The 21,336-nt window shown below is 36.2% G+C and overlaps 1 protein-coding gene across 5 annotated transcripts in view; it reads right to left on the minus strand.

Annotated features, from left to right (window-relative positions):
* TRAPPC8 (trafficking protein particle complex subunit 8) overlaps positions 1–21,336 on the minus strand; it is a 52,646-nt gene that overhangs the window by 17,877 nt on the left and 13,433 nt on the right. For all 5 annotated transcript variants that reach the window (XM_021525729.4, XM_021525731.4, XM_021525730.4 and 2 more), the window contains 16 exons: positions 20,402–20,480; positions 18,704–18,951; positions 17,595–17,710; positions 16,182–16,332; positions 14,788–14,888; positions 13,244–13,349; positions 11,555–11,686; positions 9,342–9,566; positions 8,257–8,365; positions 7,316–7,510; positions 6,995–7,125; positions 5,854–5,928; positions 5,028–5,154; positions 3,839–3,996; positions 2,623–3,065; positions 117–264 (listed from right to left, as the gene is read on the minus strand). In XM_021525729.4, coding sequence (XP_021381404.2) covers positions 117–264; positions 2,623–3,065; positions 3,839–3,996; positions 5,028–5,154; positions 5,854–5,928; positions 6,995–7,125; positions 7,316–7,510; positions 8,257–8,365; positions 9,342–9,566; positions 11,555–11,686; positions 13,244–13,349; positions 14,788–14,888; positions 16,182–16,332; positions 17,595–17,710; positions 18,704–18,951; positions 20,402–20,480 — 2,544 coding nt within the window. The remainder of the gene's footprint in view (positions 1–116; positions 265–2,622; positions 3,066–3,838; positions 3,997–5,027; positions 5,155–5,853; positions 5,929–6,994; positions 7,126–7,315; positions 7,511–8,256; positions 8,366–9,341; positions 9,567–11,554; positions 11,687–13,243; positions 13,350–14,787; positions 14,889–16,181; positions 16,333–17,594; positions 17,711–18,703; positions 18,952–20,401; positions 20,481–21,336) is intronic.

The raw sequence follows: 21,336 nt of genomic DNA on the forward strand, positions 1-21,336 counted from the left end.
AATGCGCAAGGTTTATTTTTTTGTTTGCAAATTTACTGTAGAAAAGCTTGAGTCTTGGTTCATATCTGCTGAGCTTCAGGACAGTACCATTATTATTAATATAAATAAGAACTTACAGTATTGATATTTTCTACATCCACAAAGAGCAACATGGTGTCCCCTCTGCCTTCTTCATCCCCAAGTGCATTACTTCTGCAGACAGTAGCCCGAACGTGCAGAGACCGACTGGTACAAATAACTGCAGTGTGCCTTAATACTCTGTGACTAGGAAACAGAGGAGACAAAAGAAAAAAAAAAAAATACAACATTTTGAACAACCAGAACTGACCAGAACTTGACATGAAGAAATTTAGCATTTATGTTTCTTAATATTAATACCATTAGACAATTTGTTCATTCCAACCACCAATGATACACTTTTCACTGAAGAGAACCCTGTCAAACCTACTTTATTTTTAACCACCTTTCTGCATGGGTAGGTGCTCTTTAAACATACAGTCTCAGCCAGTGTGAAGCACTGGAGAAAAAGGTTCAGATGTTACCATGAGGAAAAACACTTCAGAAATGTTTCAGATGTAAGACAACTGGCAAAGTGAAAGCGAACAGACATGTACTGGCACACAGATATCATTAAGCTATATAACACCACCAAATGCTCTGGAAAACAGTTTCTGAATAAGTAAGTCAGAGAAAGGCCACTACTTAGTTACATCTCCTGCCATAAATATTTACTAAAAAGCAGTTAGAATACCACTGCATTCAATAAATTTCCCTGAAAAGAGAAGTTAAAAAAAAAAAAAGAGAATCAAATCACAGCTACCCTGCCTATTTCTAGGCATGCTCAACCTCCAGGACAGCAGTCCCTTTGTGAAAGTTATACTCCTTTTCTAAGGATGAATTAATCTTTAAAATTCCGTTCGTAGACACCATCAAAACATATGAACTTTTCCTATGTAGAAGCTTTTAGTTACCATAACTTCCACTTGGAAACATTTTAAAGGCATGCAAAAGTTTTATACACATTACCTACTAAATATGTTGAAATATCATGTGACTTGGTTTTGGGAGGGAAAAATCAGCAGCTTCCTAAACTCTACTTCACAATGTCATAACTACAGAAGAAACTTTTAAGTTTTGCAGTTAATATTCAGATATGCAGATATTTGTATAGCTTTCAAGTGGAACAAATTACATGAACACTTAAAAGCTATCCTCAGTCTACAAAGAGTACTGTTAAATCAGAGCAGTTCCCTTAAGTTCCCCTCAAAACCTTAGTACAGTAAGGAACAAGTAAGTACATTACTCAAACATCCCTCTTCCATCTCTAATGTACCCCTATTTCTGAATACTATGAGTTGTAAGGGGACAAATTCCTTATTCCTACATACTAACTTAGAGCCAAATGAAATGCTAACTTTGATATTTCAGAAGCTACAAAAAAATCTAAACCAAGGGTGCATTTGCATGACTTCAGTTTTGAGAATATGCTACTGATCCACTCTCTCAACTATTTTCAACTTACTCTGCTTTGGTTTACACCACAACCAGTCTCACAGAACATGAACTTTGTTTCACTCTCAGAACTAGCCTAGAAAACAAGCTTCAACGACAAGCAGACATTCAGTCCACCTTACTAGAGCTTATCTGAAGCAACCATGGTACAGACCTCAAGTGTACAGGTTTAGGCTAGGATAGCTAATTTTTTTCACAGTAGCTGGTAAGTTGCCATGTTTTGGATTTGTGACAGAAATAATGTGGACACAGGAAAGTTTTTGTTATTGCTGAGAAGGGCTTGCACAGGATCAAGGCCTTTGCTGCTCCTCACCCCACCAGCAAGCAGGCCGGGGTTGCACAAAAGGGTGGGAGGGGACACACTAGGACGGCTGACCCCCAACTGACCAACAGGATATTCCAGACCATATGGTGTTATGCTCAGCAATAAAAATAGGGAGAAGGAGAAAGCAGGGCCTGATGACATGTCTTCCCAAGTAATCATTAAACATGATGGAGCCCCCCTTTTCTGAAAACCTGCCTGCCCACAGGAAGTGGTGGATTAACTTCTTGGGGCTGTTTTAGCTTGTTGTGTCAAATTTGACTGTGGACTCTCTCAAGATGGTCCAAAAAGAAACTATACAACAGCACGCAAGTCAAACTTCGTATTTAACCCCTCCAAAAAGAATATCATTCATCACAATACAATTACTAACCAAATTTTAACAATAAAATCTTTCATTCAAGGTAGACAAGATTTTGTTTCATAAAATGTAGAAACAAATTAGGTTATGATTTTTTACCCTATACTTCAGAACACTAGTTCCAGAGGAACTAAATACAAAGAAATGTTTTAATTCCATTAACACTCCTTCTATTAATTATTTAAATAATTTAGTATTTACTACTTCAATAAAAGCAGCATAGGCTATACAATTTCCTATGGAAATTAGATGATATAATGGAAAAAATAATGCTTAAAATAGCAGATAACATTTAAATAGCCATTTTCACAACATCATGGTGATAAGAGAAATTCAGTAATATTTAGTTTTACCATTACAATCACAGAATCACAGCACCTAATGTGTTTAATAAGTATGACAGAAAAGGTCGATTAGAAGAACTTACCACATTTTTGAGTGCTTTTTAATACCTTCATAGTAAAACAGGAAATTAATTTCATGAACACCTTCTTCATCTGGTCCCCGTAACCACATTGGCAGCTGCACTGAAGCCCCAGGAAGAAGAACAGCATCAGGAAGCGGAACCTGTATTACTTCAGGTGAACCTCCCGTGCCAACCCCAAAGTCTGCAGAAGAAGCTGAAGACAGCAGTGCTGTTCGCACAGAGGTAGGATCTGTCACAACAGTCTTGTAAGCACTACAGTTCTCAGATGCTGAAGGACTTAGTGGTGTTAAAACAGCAGTATTTCCACCAAAAGTGAAAAATTCTGGATGCTTGGACACGACCTTTAGTGCAGTAAGAGGACACTTGCTTACGTTCACAAATTCTACATATGCTTTTCTGATTTCTCCACAGAGAAGCCCTGTAGGAAAATTTATAAAGAACACCTATATGGGAGAGAAAAGGAGAAAATTAAAACCTGAACACTGAACCAAGTTGGGACTGCCAGCAAAACAACCATTAACCCAAACTATACTGCTGCCTAGAGTTTCTTATACGGAAGTGAAGAGGGAGGTGGAGATCTCTTCATCCTGAAATCCAGTGATCAGTCATGTGGAAATAGCTCAAAGCTGCACCAGGGAATGTTTAGACTGGACAATAAGATGCATTCCTATATGGAGAGGGTGGTCAAACAGTGGAATGGCTTTCTAGAGAGGTGATTGATGCCCCAAGCCTGACACTGTTCAAGAGGCATTTAGACAAATCCATTAACATACTGTAACTTGTCAGGAAGTTGGACTGGATGATCACTGCAGTCCCTTCTAGTTGAGCCATTCCATTCTATAGGCCCCTGTCATTAACCAGATACCCAGACCATTTTAATAACCCTATAAAGGAAAAGCACTGTATTTTAATTAACCAGCTGGAATAACTTTTCTAGATGAATGGCAAGCAAACAGGAAAAAAAAGTTTCTTTGCCTGTTCCCCCTTTACATTAAAATCTGGCTACCAAAGCTGCCAACTAAAATCCTAAAGGGAATATAGCAATTTCAGAAGGATACTAATTTTGAGATTTCAAGTTTTAATTTAAAAAAACCCATACAAGTTTGTCACTGACAGATCAGAAATTACCTGGAAAGATTTAGGCATTGTTAGAATTACATTTATAAAGTGCATTCAGCTATTTTCTCAAAACTGCCAGCAGGAAGTAGCTACATACCTCTAACAAAGGCATTTCTTCTGTAATAAGGGGATCTAAACGTCGATCAGGTCCATATTTAATCGATGTTTTTTCTTCCTTTGTGTTATTAAGTCGAGGCCCTTGGATTTCCAAATCTTGTCTTCCTCGTACAGATAACCCATTGGAAACAAACTTTCCTGAAAAAAATTTTAGAACTTTTGTTTAGTTAGGTTTTTCTAAGTAATTCCTTACTTTGTCTCTAAGAAATTATCCAAAGCTCCCAATCCAATCTCAAAAGTTAAGTTTTGTTATTGGGCCTATGGGATGTTCATTGATTAAGCAGCACCACCAACAAAGAATTATTCAAATCTTACAGTCAATGGCTACTTCAAGTTCCAACAGCCAGTAATCCATTGCTGTGGACTTACTCTGCCCTTCAATAGTTTGACTACAACTGGAAGGAAAGAGACAGAAATAGTGCATGAAGTTGATGACATTTACTTCCTTTCCCAATTTCTGCCAAGCTGGAAAAGTCACTTAGAGGATTACTTCCTTTAAAGACAGCCACCACTCTCCAAATGGTTTTTATTCAAAAGGTTTCCAGCCTCCAAACAAGCTTTTATTTCTTTCAGACACTTTCACAAGTTTTCATTTAACAATTAAATTCTCCATGTGAGAGACAGTTTCAGATGAATGATTCAACAGAACAGATCAAGTAGCATGCAATTGTCAATTCATATATTAATGTAAAAGAAAGAGAATTCAAGATGCTAAAAAAAAAAACTACCAGCCAAATTTAAATTTAGGAATTTATAAAAAGGTCTTTAGTGCAGCATTTAGACAAAAGTTGAACATTAACAATGCAAAAACATGTGGTAGAAAAATTAACAGCAAGAGAGTCCATGGAAGTTGTTAGAGATTCAACATGACATAGATGGAATGTTTACATTTTGATTTTTTTACTGGTTTCAAAAATTCATCAGATTTAAAAGGAGCAATAAAGTATGGATCTGGCATCCTTCCTTGTGGGATTTCTACAAGAGCCAATTTGTTCTTTTCCCATTTAGTTGTTTCTCTTACTTCTTATTTCTACATCCTGACTTGATGGATACCATGATACCTTGCAACATGGTAGTCAAACACTAGACACTAGAATTTAGTTCTACTCTGCAGAAGCCATGTCTCCTCCCTTCCAGAAACACACAATTTAAGGTAATAATACACTTACCTGTCTGTAATCCAATAGAAGGATCTATCCCATCTAATGACACAGCACCTTGAACACTGCCAAGATTATAAACGACTCCCAGAATATGTAGCTCCCCTGTTTGATGGGGAAAGAGCTTTAGTCTTGCCTGTGGAGATACGTTAAATTTTTGTTGTTGTTGCTACTAGAAAGAAGTATTATTACAGTTAAATGTCCAATTGCTAAACACACTCATGGCTACATTTACTTTATAGCTGTGTCAGCTATAACTACAACAGTAAATTATCTATAATTTACTAGATTGAAAATTTCATATACACAGAATTTACCAAGCCAATTCACAGCTGAGAAATGCTCATTACTTTAAAAAAAATTCCTTAAAGTTAACTTTTATATGATTAACAGGGGCAGCATCACAGAATGATTGAAGATGGAATGGACTTCTGGAGGTAATCATGCCCAACTTGCCTGCTCAAGCAGGCCCATCTAAAGCCAGCTGCCAAGACACCATCCAAAGGGCTGTGAACATCTCCAAAGATGGATACTCCAAAATCTCTCTGGGCAGCTCAAGCACCATCACATTTACAAAATAATTGTTATAAATGAAGTTATAAATGTTTCCTGATGTTCAGGAGTAGCCTCTTGTGCCCACTGTCTCTGCTGCTGTCACATTTATACAAAGTGGTAAGATATATGAGGTACTGGAATTTCTGATTCAGTCATGTGTTCTGTCAGTTTATGTGGTTGTGCTGCCATAAGTTTAGTGTTAAGTTCAGATCACAACAAGCCTGCAATGCACACTAAGTTCAACCTTGAAAAAAACTTTAAAACAAAGTATAGTACTTACCACTTTTGTCTCCTCGCTATTAATTAAAAATTCTGCTATTGCTTCAGTTCCTACCATATCTTCGTCACACGTACCCTGAAAAGAAGAAACAGTTGTTTAGATATCATTACTACTAGGCAGAGAAAGTGCCATAAATAATATTTCCAATACCGTTCTTAAACTGCTCAAGGGAAAAAATCATACAAATTTCCACACAGTTCAGAAAAGCAGTGCTGCATGCTCAGCTTCTCAGCATTTACGAATTAAAAAAGCAGCTTGAGAGCTCAGTAAACATTTAAGAGAAATTAAAGATTTAGCACTATAAATTGGAACTATTCCCAGTCTGTTTCACAGATATTCACGGAAGTATTTATCACACCATTAAAGTAGCAGTTCAGATCAGAACAGAAGGGAAAGTGTATGGTAAGCCTTGAGACTTAAACTATGTGGAATCATGTTTATAACCCTGGTAAATACTTAAGAGATCACCTTTAGAGATCACTGTTTTCAATGTTTTGGCCATAAAAACAAATTATTTAGGAATTTACTGTACTATTACGTATTAGAACCTTTAAAATCTGGATGTGATAAAGTTCATCAGAGCATTTGGCAGCATGAGTTGAAGTACTAAGTCAAACAGTAGCACAACAGCTCATCTAAAGTATTCAAAACAATAATTTTTAATACAATAAATGTTCATTTCGCGTCTAATCAAAATACTATGTTGTTTCTATGCTATACAAGCACCATTCTTCAGAACACACATTTCCCTATGTACAGTGGCTCAAATAAGGAAAGGGTATATTTGATAATCTACATACTGACACTCATATTTGCAGGTCAAGGCTAGTGTGACTCAAAATAGACGTAGTACACATACAATGAAATCTTGGAAGTATTTTGTTTTGCATTCAGCTTTACAATACACATTAGAATTTCTTGTTAACTTGGCTGTTTTGTGCCCTACAGATCTAGCAAAATCTAGATAATATAAAAATTATTTCAGTAGCTACTATTTTTCTTACCTTTTTTTTAGTTTACATTTAAACCTTCATGTTTAATGTTTATGTTTAAATGTTTTCATAGTACAGAATTTTGAATACTCAATATATACTCCATACCTGCAGTTGTTTGGGTTGGAAAAGCATGAAGTTTTTCTTACCTGCTCTTTTGTTTCTCCATCACACTTTACACTGAAGTTTTTAGGTTGAAATTTCCACAGCAATGAAAGGTCAGTCAAAAGAAGCGGAACTTTCAGAGGGTTTCGGAAGGACACTTCTACAGTTATTGGTTCTATCAAAAACGTGCAAGAAAAAAATGACAACAGGCTTTCCCCATCCCAGTCTGAAAGATATCTCAAAGTATTCATATACAAACAATTTGCACAAAAATGTTGGTTCAAATCTCTAATTAAAGACAGGAAATATTAATACAAATTTATCTAACTCAGTTTATTTCTGTAGTGCAAAAATCTTAACTTTACCTTCTATCACAGCAAGTGGAAATTTGGAGTTATCTGAGTAGCGATTTAAACAGAACTGTGTTGGTTGAAAGTTTGAAGGTATGGTTCCTTTATTTATCACAGACACAACTTGCTCCTCGAGCTCCTTCCACTGCTGTGATGATTCTGAGTCATACTCCTGATCCAAGCTTACATGCGTAGCTGCCTGCTTTTCACCTGGGAAGAAAAAGGCTGTCTTAAAGGCGAGAACTGCAATGTGCAACAGCTGCACCAGAGAGGTGCACTAGCAATTTGGCAAATAACTATTCTTAAAATATTTTAAATTCTAGGTCACTGTAATTCTTAGGCTACAATTGATTTTAAAAAGTGAATTGCAGGACATTTTGAAATACACACATGGAAGACAACAATGAGAATAATTTGAACATAGCTCAATTTGGATACTGCAACATTCCAAGATTTTAGCATGCCACCTAGTATACTCAGGCTACAGATAATTTTTACTTTATAACAGACTACAACTCCACAGTACAGCCTTGGATCATATAAGAATTTCCACTCAGCTTTCTTTACCCTCAGAAATCAGTATTTCAAATATTTCATCCTAGAGGAAGTTAACTGTAAAGCTAATTTGTAGCATCACCACTAGTGTCCAGTATTTGCTACAACAAATAATAATCCCTTTCATGAAGTTCATTACTGACTTGCATTGAAGCTTTCCAGGTGTGAAAAACAGTGACAGTCCACACAACCACATACACAAATTTCATATTTACACAGAAAGTCTGAAAACATCCAGCCAATAGATATTAAGCTCAAGCTGTTCTTTTGAAATATTTTTAAATTACCCAGTCACTTTAGTTTTACATAATGACAGACTTCTTTTATATAGCACCAATTCCTGCATGTATTTTGGTTCCTAAAAAAATGTGCTTGAAACTGTTTACTTAAAATTTTCTAACCTTCTGCTGGTCGTCGATCATGGCCAAAGAAAACACGAGTTGCTGAGCTGTTAATATATGGTAAAGGAAGCTGTGGCAAGGGACCATCAGGTGACGCCTGGGTTGCATTCTGGAGTAAAGAAGCAAGAAAACAGTGTCATGTATGTTATCAGTGGTTGAATGATAAGCCAAGTTAAAAACACTCAATGTTTGAAAAGGGAATACTTTTAAGATGGAATAAATAATTTCAATTAACTGTTTGACAGAGATTTTTTTTTCTTTAATAGGAGTTTGAAGTTTGTGAAATCCTTATGGGAAAAGGAGAATTATTTTAATCCTGAAATCTAATCACTACGATGGTTGCATTGCTGTTACAAGATTTATTTAATGCAAAGCTCGACTCTCTAACTCAGAATTTGATAAATTACATTTACTATCCCACCACCTTTAAACAAGACTCTCACCAAGCTGAGCTGTGGATTCAAACACCAGCCTTTGAGTAAGGTCTGCCATAACTTAAACACCACAGAAATTCTGTTCATAAGCTTTAAAAGACAGTATCTACATGGCTGCATATTGTGTGGCAATATCAGCACTAAACACCCCCAGAATCACCTATGAACTTAAACACAACTCAATGAGTCACTTGATCCATCAAATTCTACCCTTATTAGAGAATGAAATTCACTGTATGAATGATGACACAGCTACCTAGTCTTTATTAAATATGTATTGTCAAAAACCCTCAAAATCATAAATTGATCAAAACAGAACACATCCGTTTCCTCTAAAAAAATTAAACTTATCACAACTACAATTCAGCTATGACCCTCAAAAAGAAGACTTTATTGTAATAAAAACACATACATTACTGTGATGATAACCCATACTTATACCCATCTGTGAAAGTACTACATGTGTAATGCAGCATGTGCGGGTTTTTTGAAGCCTGAAGTAAAAAATTGAACACATCAACTACATTAAAAAAAAAAAAACAACCCTGGACCAATGCAGATAAAATAGAAAATCATTTAATGATTTAATGGAAAACTGGTGGTAATAAAATTACTTATTACTCTAGAAACATAGACAAGGAAGTAATTTACCTTATAGACATAAAGATATTCTCTTAAAAAAGCTCCTTGCTGAGCTGGAGGTTGTTTACTGTCATTGATCAAAATATGCCTGAAAGCAGAAACAGCATTGTCCAGCTGACGAAGCGTAAAGGACTGACGACCAATGGTGAAATTAATGTGGTCTTCTGCCAGAGACCAGCCCTTCCCTTTGTAAACCTGCATGGCTTGACAGTAGCAACGTAAGGCATGTTTTTTCTGCAAGAAAAAAAGTAATTTGTCAAATTATCCTGTTATTCACTCACTGCAATTATAACATGACAAAGACTGAACAGTAAGTCAGAAAAGTACTTTTTACCACATCCCTGCCAGTACATAAACTAAAAACTGTAGTATTTCAGAAGTGTGCCTCATAGAATCTGGTCAATACTAATCTAAGCAGAGAAGTGCTTGTTCCTACAGAACAGAGCCTAGCCTCCAGAATAAATTCACATTTTCAAAGACTATAGTAACAGGCAGTAAGTTAGAAAAGCAAATAAGAAAAGATTACTTTTAAAACTGTATTTGAAGTTCCTTTACGACTGACTGCTTAAGTCTGCAGAGCTCTACTGCCAAGCCTCAGGACATAATCTAGATTTAATAAATTTAATTCCACCCAAACTGAACTTTCAGTGTGATACTTTCAGCCAACTGTTGTTCAGTATACGTATCTGGGACAAAAATTGATGCCAAGAAAACCAACAAAAACCAGCCTTACATACAAGAAAAATTACCAATCATATTAGCCACTGGGAGATAGATAGCCTGATCCCAGTCAGCTACCTAGTTCCTTTCCTGCACATGTATCAAGATCCAGGCATTCAATCCCAAGTCTAGGTATTGAACAGCTGTATAGACATTCACTGTCCAGTTAAGTCTCAGATTTCAAAAAATGGCAACAGTATTCCCTTACTTACAGCACTAATGGGCCAATACATTCACACTGGTATGGTGATGACAGCAGAGTACAAGCAGTAAATCCTTAACATCAGCATGTACTAGTGACAATTTAAAATATGGTATTATGGTCTGCCTGGCTTATTTCCCTTCAGCTGCATTTTATATTTTTGCACCTCAAAGGAAAAATAAAATAAAATAGCTACATTTCCTGTAACACTGAAAAAGTACTTCTTGAAAACCAGAATCCCTACAAATATTAGACACAAACAGCAAAGACAGCTGTTACACAAAGTCAAAAATTTACAAAATGCATTCACTTTCCCGGACAAAGGAACAGGATATAAAAGAATGAATACATGAAAAACTGCTCAACAGCTTCCTGTCAGTACTGTTCTGTCATAACAACAGACAGGAAAACCACTGCATGAAGAAAACCAACATGGAGGTGAAGTACTCCTACTATTCCTCATATCACAGAAGCCAACAATGCAAAAATACTTTTTTTAGTCCTTCCCAGGATAGTGAGACTGAATAGGGTCAGGGCTAGGGTTGGGTAGGGTGAGAGAAAATCCCCAGCAAAGACTACAGGGCTTTTGTTCCAAATAGAATTTGATACCTTGGTTCTCCTGTATTATTGTCTTGCAATACCAACCTCAGCAGGAATCAAGCACAAGCTGTCTTTACAGAATATATCCCACAACTAATGCAGAAACAAAGCACAAAAGTTCTATCCAAAAGAGTTCATCTATCACCATTAGAGCTGCCTGCAAAAGAATGTGAATGGGAGTAAAAACAACCTCATCTGTACTGCTTTAACTGCCACTTAAGTCTAACAGCCAAAGAGATGTCTTGGTTTGTTGTGTAATAACTGTTCATGCACCTGCACCTCCAATAAAGAACATGTATTTAAGTCACCAGAAAAAACAAATATCTAAATTTTGCTATTATTCTAATAAGCTGAGTTTAACAAATAATTATGTCCTGCACTTCACTCTTACCTCAAGAGTAAAAATATTCCTTTGCCAAAAAAAAGAAAAATTACTCTGTATAAAATGAGACCCGGACATGAAAATACACATCACTTAAGTTTCAAGTCAGTGATCTTCAGCATTACTTCAAAAACAGAAGTAAAAGGCTAGGGTGATCAATCCAGAAATCATTTTCAGAAGATTACAGAACAGAATACTGCAGACTAACACAGAAGTGTCAGAAGCCAAGCATCTTTTTCCAGACTAATGACATAGTTAACATATTTTTCAAAGCATCTAATACCAAACATACTTTCCATGTGCAAAGATAATACTTACCTGCCCTGCTTTACTAAATCTGTGGCCAGCCAATATCATATGAAATGCAAACTTTCGAACCATGGGACTTTTCATGTTTATAAAACAATGGGCTGCCTGCTCCAACAGGAGTGCACTACGAAGATCTGAATCCTGTTTAAAACGAAAAAAAGAATTAGCCTGAGTTGAATAAAACCATAAAGGTAACAGTGGTCTTGTTTTAATACTAAGAGGGACAGTAAGTTGTAAGAGTTCTGTGAAGTTGAAGATCCTTTATATGCAAATATTATATACATATGTGAGCACAAAAAATAAGACTAGAAGTATTTTTCAATAGCATTCAATAGGATCGATCATAGTCTTATTTCTTCTAGTGAAGCATATATGAACCTGTTTCAGTTTGAGTAACAAAAGAGGTATTTTCTGCTTTTTCAATTACTCAGACTACAGTTTCAAACACCATTATCTCTGAAGCACTCTCCCACCTTTTCCCCTGCCTCCCCCTGCAGATATTAAGGCTAGAACCAAAAAACAAGACCACTACCAGGATGACTGAAAAATACAGAGAGCAATGAAACTTGGTATATTTTTATCACTTGAACCTTTCAAACATATTGATTTCTTTATGTACAATTTCTTACTATTATATCCTTCTCGTCTTCTGCGAAGATACAGCTATATTACTTTAACCAATCAGAACAGCATCTACTTGATCTTACCACAGCTGAACTCCATGCTATCAGTGGTGCTCAAGTATGTATCTTGACTACAAATATACTCTGAGACACCAATATAGTATCCTGTGAAGATTTTCCTTGCAACTACCAAAATGTTCCACAGGCATAGTAGGTACAATTTTAAGCTGTAAAATGACCGTGCAGAACTAATAGTATTTAAATTCCTTGTTTTAAATATCTTAGGCTGCTCTTGTAAACATTGGTAGCAAGCTTAAGTTGAAAGGGTAAGAATGAAGCTACAGAGACCTTGAGAAAGAAAATTACAGAACTAAACAGATTTATTCCGTGCTTAAGCGGTCCAAGGAAGGTCTCAGAAGCATCACATTTGGTGCAGCTGCCCATGAAGCCAGAACTACCAGATAGACTTCCCTCCAAGCTTTAAAGGAGATGCTACATTCTTACTGGAATTACATGTTTCTTCACTCCTTTTCAAGCAATATAATTCCTGGGTTAGAAACTGATTCCATGCTTCATTTTCACCAATTAATGTCACAGAAGTGTATGGTTTCACTTAGAGAGTAAAATTCTAATGATTCATACCAGCTGAGCTACAGTAATGCCTTAGTAGCTTAAACTATAGAGAACTTCTGATTAATAATATATGTATTATATATGGGATAGCATCCATTATGGCTCTGGCAAGCCATGCTAATACTTTTAACACGTGAGTTTGTAAGCTACACCATCCAAGAGCTAAGTAGATGTCAAAGAAAATTAGTTACAAAGCCAAATATAACATATTTAGTATGGTTAAGGAAGTCAAGCAAGTCATTTGACTAGAAAAAGAATAACTGTACTAGTTCCTTCACTTACAGTGTACACAGTTTTCTTCACTTCATGCTCTATACCTGTTCATTTGCTACCTTTGGCTAGAAAAATATTGTAGGACAAGAATCAGAAGGTAACCTAGAAGTGTTTGGGTAAGAAAACAAATAGTGAGAGGGCAGAAACAGAAAAAGCTACTAAGTTTTACCTCACTGGTCAAACGAATCAGAAGAGCAGCTGCCTCTGAATATTTGCTTTGACTTTTTAAGATTTCAGCACTAAGCAGTACACAGCGTTCAGCCAGAACCATGTTCCTAAAGTAAAAACATGCATGTATTAATAAATATTTATCAAAGTAAACCTCAGAGAGCTCAAATCTTACTAATTTTCTACACACAGCATCAGACTGAGGTTCTGTTGCTTATTCTTCTTAAAGCAAAATATCTGAAAGTTCACTCCCCACAAAATAACCACATACAGATTGACATATTAAGTGTCCAATCCAACTATAACAGAAGCTTTATGAAAGTCAAATGGAGAGCATTTTTTAGAACACTATTGTATTTGTAAGAGTACCAAATAAAATTATCTGATAAACAAGAAGTCCAACAAATAGAATCAAGTTGTGCTGGCAAGTTGTACCTGTGTACCACCAAGCTGCTCTGTCATACCCCCTGCTCAGCAACACAGGGGAAGATCAGATTGAAAACCTCATGCGCCAAGAAAGGGACAGGGAGACTACTCACCATTTAGTCATGGGCAAAACAGACTTGTTTTAGGGAAGATTGAATTAATTTATTGAAAATTAATAACTGAATAGCACAGTGATAAATAAAAGCAGAAATAAAACACCATCTCCTAACAAATCCTACTTCCCAGGCTCAAGTTCACCCCAAATTCTTCTACCTCCTCCTCTCCACAAGCAGGGCAAGGGAACAGGGAAAAAGGGCTGTGGTTACTTCATAACATTTCTCCTCTGCTGTTTCTTCCTGCACATCCTCCTTCCCTGTTCCAGCGTGGGGTCCCTCCCACAGATGCAGTTCTTCAAGAATTGCTCCAGCATATGTCCGTTTTTGCAGTACACAGTCCTTCAGGAACTGTTTCAGTGTGGTTTCCCCACAGGTCACAGCTCCTGACAGCAACCTGCTGTGGCATAGACTCTGTACAGACTACAGCCACCTTCATGGTACATCCACCTGAATGCTCTGGCATTGGAACAGGCTACAGGGTAGATCCCTGCTTGCCCATGCACCTCCATGGGCTGCAAGGGAAAAATCTGTTTCAGCATGGTCTTCACCACAGGCTACAGGGAAGTCCCACCTTCTCCTGACCTTGGTATCAGCAGGGCTATTTCTCTCATTTTCTCACTCTTTTCTCACAGCTGCTGCACAGTTATTTTTACCCTTTTTTAAATGTGTTATCAGAGAAGTAACAGCAGGTTCATTCTGGAGATGCATGAAAACTGATTCAGCCACAGGCAGCTCCTGCTGTCCTCTCACAGAAACCTTCCTTGCAGCCACCCCACTACCTAAAAGTCTACCATGTGAATTCAATACACAACTTCAATAAGCACTCTCTTATGAAGAGCCCAGATCTCCTTTCATGCTACCCTAGATATGTTAATCTTACTCCTTAAAATTTTACCATCATTCTGTGATGATCTGGCACTATTACTGTGCTAGGCAAGAAAGTTAAGCCACCAGATCTTTCAACTTTCACTGTATAAATATCAGTAAAAAGTGAACAACATACTTGCAGATATCTCGATAAGTCTGAATTGCTGTCTCCATATAATGAGCAGGATATGGCCTAGGAGCTCCAGGCTGAAGAAAAGCTGATACTGCTGCCATTTCCTACAAGAGAAATTCAGTGGAGTCAATGTAGGTTTTCCAACAAATCATAAACCTCAAAAAGCTGAGGAACATGTTTCAATAGCTATTAGATTCAAGATCTTCATCTAATCAGTTACTGGCATATAAAAGTATCCAATACACTGTAACTGATAAAAGGTTTAATACAACAGCCTATATATGGCTCTGCTTCTAATTAGCCAGTTACACACAGAAGTGTTTGCAGTTGACAGTACCCCCAATACTGTGTAGAAGTATAAAATCACTGCAGTTTTACAAATCCAAAAGAACTTCCTATTATCAGGAAGATTGTTCCTGCAAAGTAGCACTACCATGTATTTTAAGACGAGGTCTGTTTTTTGAGTTTTGCTTAAATTAAATTACATTATCAACTTCCAAGGAAACTCTAGTTAATATGCAGTCTGCAATTTTACTTCTTTTCTCATGGATTGAAAATATTTAAGCAAAGATTTTCTGCAGAAAGTAAACACTAAGACAAATTTGTATTTAAGACTGCTTCCATTCATTTGCAAATTAAGATTTCTCAATATTATTATTCTTATTCAGATTATCCAAATGCAGAGCAACTTTCTGAACTGTAAAAACAGACATTTAAGTAAAAGTTTTAATCAAGATGCAAAGATGTGCAATAATGCTTCCACGGTTCTATGAAGCATAGTTTAGAATTTTAGCAAGTTAACACCAGACTAAAGTTTACAATATGTGCCCTCTAAGAATTGATAAAATTACTAATTTCCCCTGGCACTCCCATTTATCTTGATGCAAATTACTTTAGTTACAAATACCTTCATTTTTATGAGGAAATTATAATTAGTATGTGTTTAGAGTGAAATTCAGTAGTGACATATTCAAAGTATAGCCTTCAAGTTTTAAGTCACCTGGAAACAGGTACAATACCATATTTATAATGACAGAGTCTTGAATTTCTGGCAAATAAGTATTTTGCCTAAGTCTAAAAGAGATACTATAAAGTTATTTTACATCTTGCTTTGAGTTATCAGTTTAAAGATAAATTTTTCTGGAGGTTGCATTCTAGGCTTTCTCTTTTCCGTATTTTATGAATTAACTCTCCAGTTTTTACCTTTATTCCTTTCATATAACAGCAGAAAACAGATTTTACAACACCCTAGAGTTTCCTAAAGATAGGCAGCAGATTTGGGGAGACCCTTCAAATGTGAAGGTAGAGGAGAGAGACTGTATTTTGTTACCTTCAGACAAATATTAGAGATTATTAGAAAAAGTTCACAGAATGCTCATGTTATGTGCAGTACCAACCAGTGCTCCAGCTGCATAAAGCATTGCCTGATCATTTAAGAAGTCCTTCTTTGCTGTATGGTAGCAGCTATATGCAAGTTCATAGTGTTGCACCAAAAAGCACAAGTCTGCCATCTTCCGGATTTGAAGTTCTGGCGCTTCTGGTGGATACCTAAAAAACAAATATTTAAATCCAAAGTCATCCTCTCTCAGCCTTGCCCCAAAACAGCCAAGAAAAGTGAATCTGCTTCCTTGCCACCACACGTAACTTGGTTTCACATCCTACTTTCTGACTAGCAAGATTAATTGTTCTGTGACATTCAAAGCACACACCCCTCTTAGCCAAAAAATACTGAATGGAGTTTGTAATTACCACTGAAACTGCTCAGTCGGTTTAAATATTAGAGCTAAGCAGAGCCATATGAGAAGGGGAAAAAAAAAGACTTTGACTGTTCACTTGGCTGTAAGTTATTTCTCAACATTTCTCTTGAAAGAAGTCAGTCCACTAAAAACTAGGCTTTATGCCAAAACACTGTGCAAGTTCCTGTCCTCTGCAAGCATCAATCCAATTTTTAGTTAATGCAATATATATTACTTACTTCAGTGATAATCAAATACATTTTCACAAATACTTGTTTGTCAAATGCTGTAGGAAGTGCATTATGCTTACAAGTTCAAAACAGAAAGCTGGAATTAGCAACATTTTGATTACAAGTCCAAAGACAAGCAACACAGACATTTGAAGCTGTACGTGCATGTCAAGGACATTAACCTTGACTAGACAATGACCAAAATTATTTAGACTTCTGTGGTAAAAGACAGTTGGAGAGTGTTCTTCATTATTATACATACTAATTCACAGAGGGAATTATGAAATTGTACAGAATTAGTATTTCGGTAACACTTAAAACCTTGTTTTAGTGTATGCTAAGACACAGGTGCACTAAGTATGAAATTCCCTTTAGTTTAGTTCTTGAACACATTGTAAAAGCAATACAATATATAATACTCAATACTCTGCTGGAAAAAAATGCATAGTTACATAAGCAAAAACACCTATACATGGCTGTAATGATAGGTGAAAAAGCTTGCACAAATTTTTTAAAAATCCCTTTATGACAAACCATAGCTTCTTTTTATGACTCTTAAAATCATGTGCTCATATTAATTTAGAAAGATTCACTGTAAATAGAGCAGGCAGATGACCCTGCAAAGAGTCTATTTTATCCCCATCTTCTTTAAGTTCTACTCCTCCTTTATTGTACGTGTTCAGGCACAGTAATTTTCATGGTTTTTCTAACTGAAATCATTCACAACATTGCTGGTTTAGTTCACTTTGGAGAACACCATCAAACAAACACATGCTTTCCCTCCCACCCCTAAAAAGGCTACATTTGCAGTTTAGAACTAAAATTAAGGACTGAGATTACTTACAGCAAACCAGAAGTATTCTTGAGCTCATTTATACTTTTCTCTGGAACCTTGCTGCCACTAAACCATTTTTTAGTAGCAAAAAACAGTGATCGGCTCAAGCCTTTCCTGGATATTAACTGGAGGAAGACACTGAATTAGAGCACTACTTTGCAAGAGATGTAAGTTAAACTAGTATAAAAAGCCAAGCTTTGTTATGGCTTCGTGAACTGATTTCCTTCCATAAAACAGAAAGAAATAAAAGGAGTAAAATAACTAAGAACACACTTTCTTAGAATTCATCTCTGACACTGAGACAGAAGTTCATATATTTATATGCATATATTCATAATTCATATGTTTATTTTATCTCAGACAGTTTGGGTTCACTATTTCTGTAAACTACAAAAACATTCATCTTAAGACCTTGAACATTTGATACATCTGTTTAAAAATTAAATTCTAAATAATTTAGAATATCTAATTTTGGGTAGTAGTCCAACCTAACATCTATATTATTTGTAAAATAAAGTACTTCACTGTGATGCAAAAACTTTAATGCATGACCTTGACTGAATATGGGCATGATATTAATCCCACTTCCAAAAAATCCTAGTTTGAGAGAAGTATATTCAGCTGCAAAAACTGCTAAAATCAACAGAATTACACAATTCAGGGTGTCCCTGCATTCCTTCCCTGTAAGTAGCAACTGAAGGATACAGGGTTTTTTTGCAGACGATTACTGATTAAACAAATTTCTTAAATTTAGTTGTGTATTCTGATGTTGAAACACCAAGTCTATTTTGTTCCCCATGCCAGAATCATCCAAAAGCATATAATGTTAAGATTCAACAGATTTCTCTGGAAACAGTTCACATAAGCATTCACCAAGAGGCCACTTTGCACTGGAGTTGTTGATAAAAACTAGTTCTTGTTTTTTTTAAAGACAAATTAAGCAATAATGAGAAAAATTCAGTTATTTCTCTTAAATCTACTAACAATTTTCAGCAAGACTGTTGAATTGTTAGATACAGAAGGAAGTAATACTGTCAAAACAGATTTCTGGATATCTGTATTTATACCCCAAACATTTTTCCTTATTATAGCACAAAGTGTTTTAAGGGTAAACTGACCTGATCATTCAGCTGTCGAATTGTTTTTTCTATGTGTGGTAGAAGTCCCCGAAATGTGAATTCCTGTATGAACTGCCTAATTCGATCGTGATCTGTGAGAGTTAAGCAAGCACCATGAGGTGTCCCAGAATTTGACTTCTTTGAGTCTTGAACTGATGTAGAAGACTTCATGTAATCAGTGCTATCCAAACTGCCACTGGGATGATCCAGTTGAAGGGGGTGAGTCTTAAAGTTATTTGACAAGCCGTCTGTTGAAAGATTGAAATAAAAGCTCCAGTAAGTATAAAGCTACTTAAGTGTTTTGGGTTTTAGAGGTAATTTTTACTAACCTACTTCAAAGCTTTCCTTACTCAGAACTCTGGAAAGCAAAGCAATTCTGGAAAGCAAACCAACTGTTCTGCACTGCAGATCAATGCTGAGCAGACATCAGCAGAGCACTGAGTATGACATCATTCCTGCAATTCTCAGAAAGTTCAGGGAATCTCAAGAATTACAACATGACTAAATACGTACAGTTTTGGTTCCCAACTACAGTGCAAAAAAATCTTCCAGTATGCTGACTAATATTAACAACTCTGAAGGAAAACTTAGGAAACATCAAAATAAACCATTCATCAAAGTTGGGATTGCAGCAATTACCACAATTGCTCCATTGGGAGCTCCATTCTCTTTTTTTCTGCTTATGTTTTAAAGTTAAAAAAAAAAGCCTAAAAACAAAACAAACCTAATTTTCCATGCCCTTCCAAGCAATTATGATGTATAACAATTTCCTCAAAGTCCTTTTTGTTCAATAAAAAGGGCTACTGACTACTATTTCATTTAGCTATCTGAAATAGACTGAGACACTGCTTCACTTTAAGACTTAAGCAGTTCTCTTATTTATAAAGAAAATCAGCTTGCCCTATTTGGCAACCAAGCAAAGCTGAGCTGTGAAAGCAAATCCTCAATGGATTTTACTCATGAAATGTAATCCTAAATTTGTAAAGTTCCACTGGCAGCTCCCAGACTACATCTGGGCTGCAAGGTCTTACAAAGATGGCAACTATAGGGTCTCCTACCCATGCTAGGTCTCCACATGTCTTTCAGGTGAGAGACGAAGGATCTGGGCCGAGGCAGGCCAGGCAATGCAGGGTACCTCACTTTTCCCCTGTTTGGTGATGCTTCTCATCTGAATCCTACATAGCTATCTTAATTGTTTTTAAGGGTAAAAATAATTTGCACTCCATTTCATTTACTATCCTCGCCCATCCACAACCCAAGTTCCAAGGCAAGTGCTTCTGAACAACTTACAAATTAAATACTTCCTTGACATTTACAGATTTAATACCAAAACAAAGGACAAAAAAACCTCCAAAATCTTAGTTTCCAAGTTATAGCAAAGCACACAAACCAAAACTTTCATTATTATGAAAATTGACCATTTAATCCTATTTTTTTTTTCACAAATTACCGAAGTTTGCAGACAATATGCTTAGACTTACAAAATATGAGCTAAATACATCATTAACCAGCTCATTAAGGAGATATCACCAATCCAGTAGGTCAGTACCACAGCATTTTTCTTTGAGGACACTTAGAGCATTTAAAAAACCATTACTCCAAGTTGCCTAACAGACCATCTAATTAAATACTGTTCAAGACAAAAGGCAGTTGTGTAGATGTTTTAAGATCAAGGTTTTCATAAAGTTACAAAAATACCTTTAATTTCACTGTCTATGCCATCTGATATCAAGTGATCAGTACTCTTGTTTGAAACTGTATAATCTTCATAGGAATCCTGGCAGAAAAGAGCAGGAAAGAAGTCAGAACTTTAAGACTACTCAACCACATACAAAGTCATTAAACAGCAGTTGTCAACTTCAATAAGTTAACTGAATTACTATAGCAGCATGTTTGTTCATATGTATTAATTTCTCTAAGTAGTTTGAGGCTTTAAGTAACTATTTTATTTTAAAGACAAAAGTTATATTCACCAAATGAAGCAAGTACCTTCTAACTTGCTCAGTTGGCTTCCCTGTCAACCAAAGTAACTCCAGTCCTTGCACACCAATGCCTACAGCGGCAAAAATATATTCCCTAAAGCAGTTCCTGAATAAGCTCACACAAAGATTTATATTACACAATCAACATGGTACAGAAAAAGAGAAAAATATCTGTTTACTTGGTGGACTATAACTCACTGGTCCTCTTAGCTTACAGAATAGGGAATGTTTTGACTTTTCAGTAGCAGCTGATGCTGAGAATGGCTACCTAGAACAGGCAGCTACATCTGGTAAATAAATACGATTCCAGAAACCTTTTAATCATAAGGAGTTATAATCACAAGTCAGTCAAAAGCAAACTCAAAAGAGTATTTTTGGTTCTAAAGCAAAAAATACAGATATTTATGGCAAACTCAAAACACACTATCCCTTGCAATCTTAGCAGATGACAGACCAGACTAGACCACAAGAAGTTACCACAAAAACCACACATACTCCCAAAAAACAACACACCCAGACTATTTAACGGAGCACAGAGGACCCAGGTCAAATATTTAAGACTGAGAAAGACAAAAATGACGGTAGAAAGTCACTATGAACAGGACACTTCTGAGGTTACTTCCTCTTACAGCTCTTATTATTTCTTACTTA

Source organism: Lonchura striata, chromosome 2 (assembly GCF_050655825.1).
Source record: "Lonchura striata isolate lonStrDom1 chromosome 2, ASM5065582v1, whole genome shotgun sequence".
NCBI classification, from domain to species: domain Eukaryota; kingdom Metazoa; phylum Chordata; class Aves; order Passeriformes; family Estrildidae; genus Lonchura; species Lonchura striata.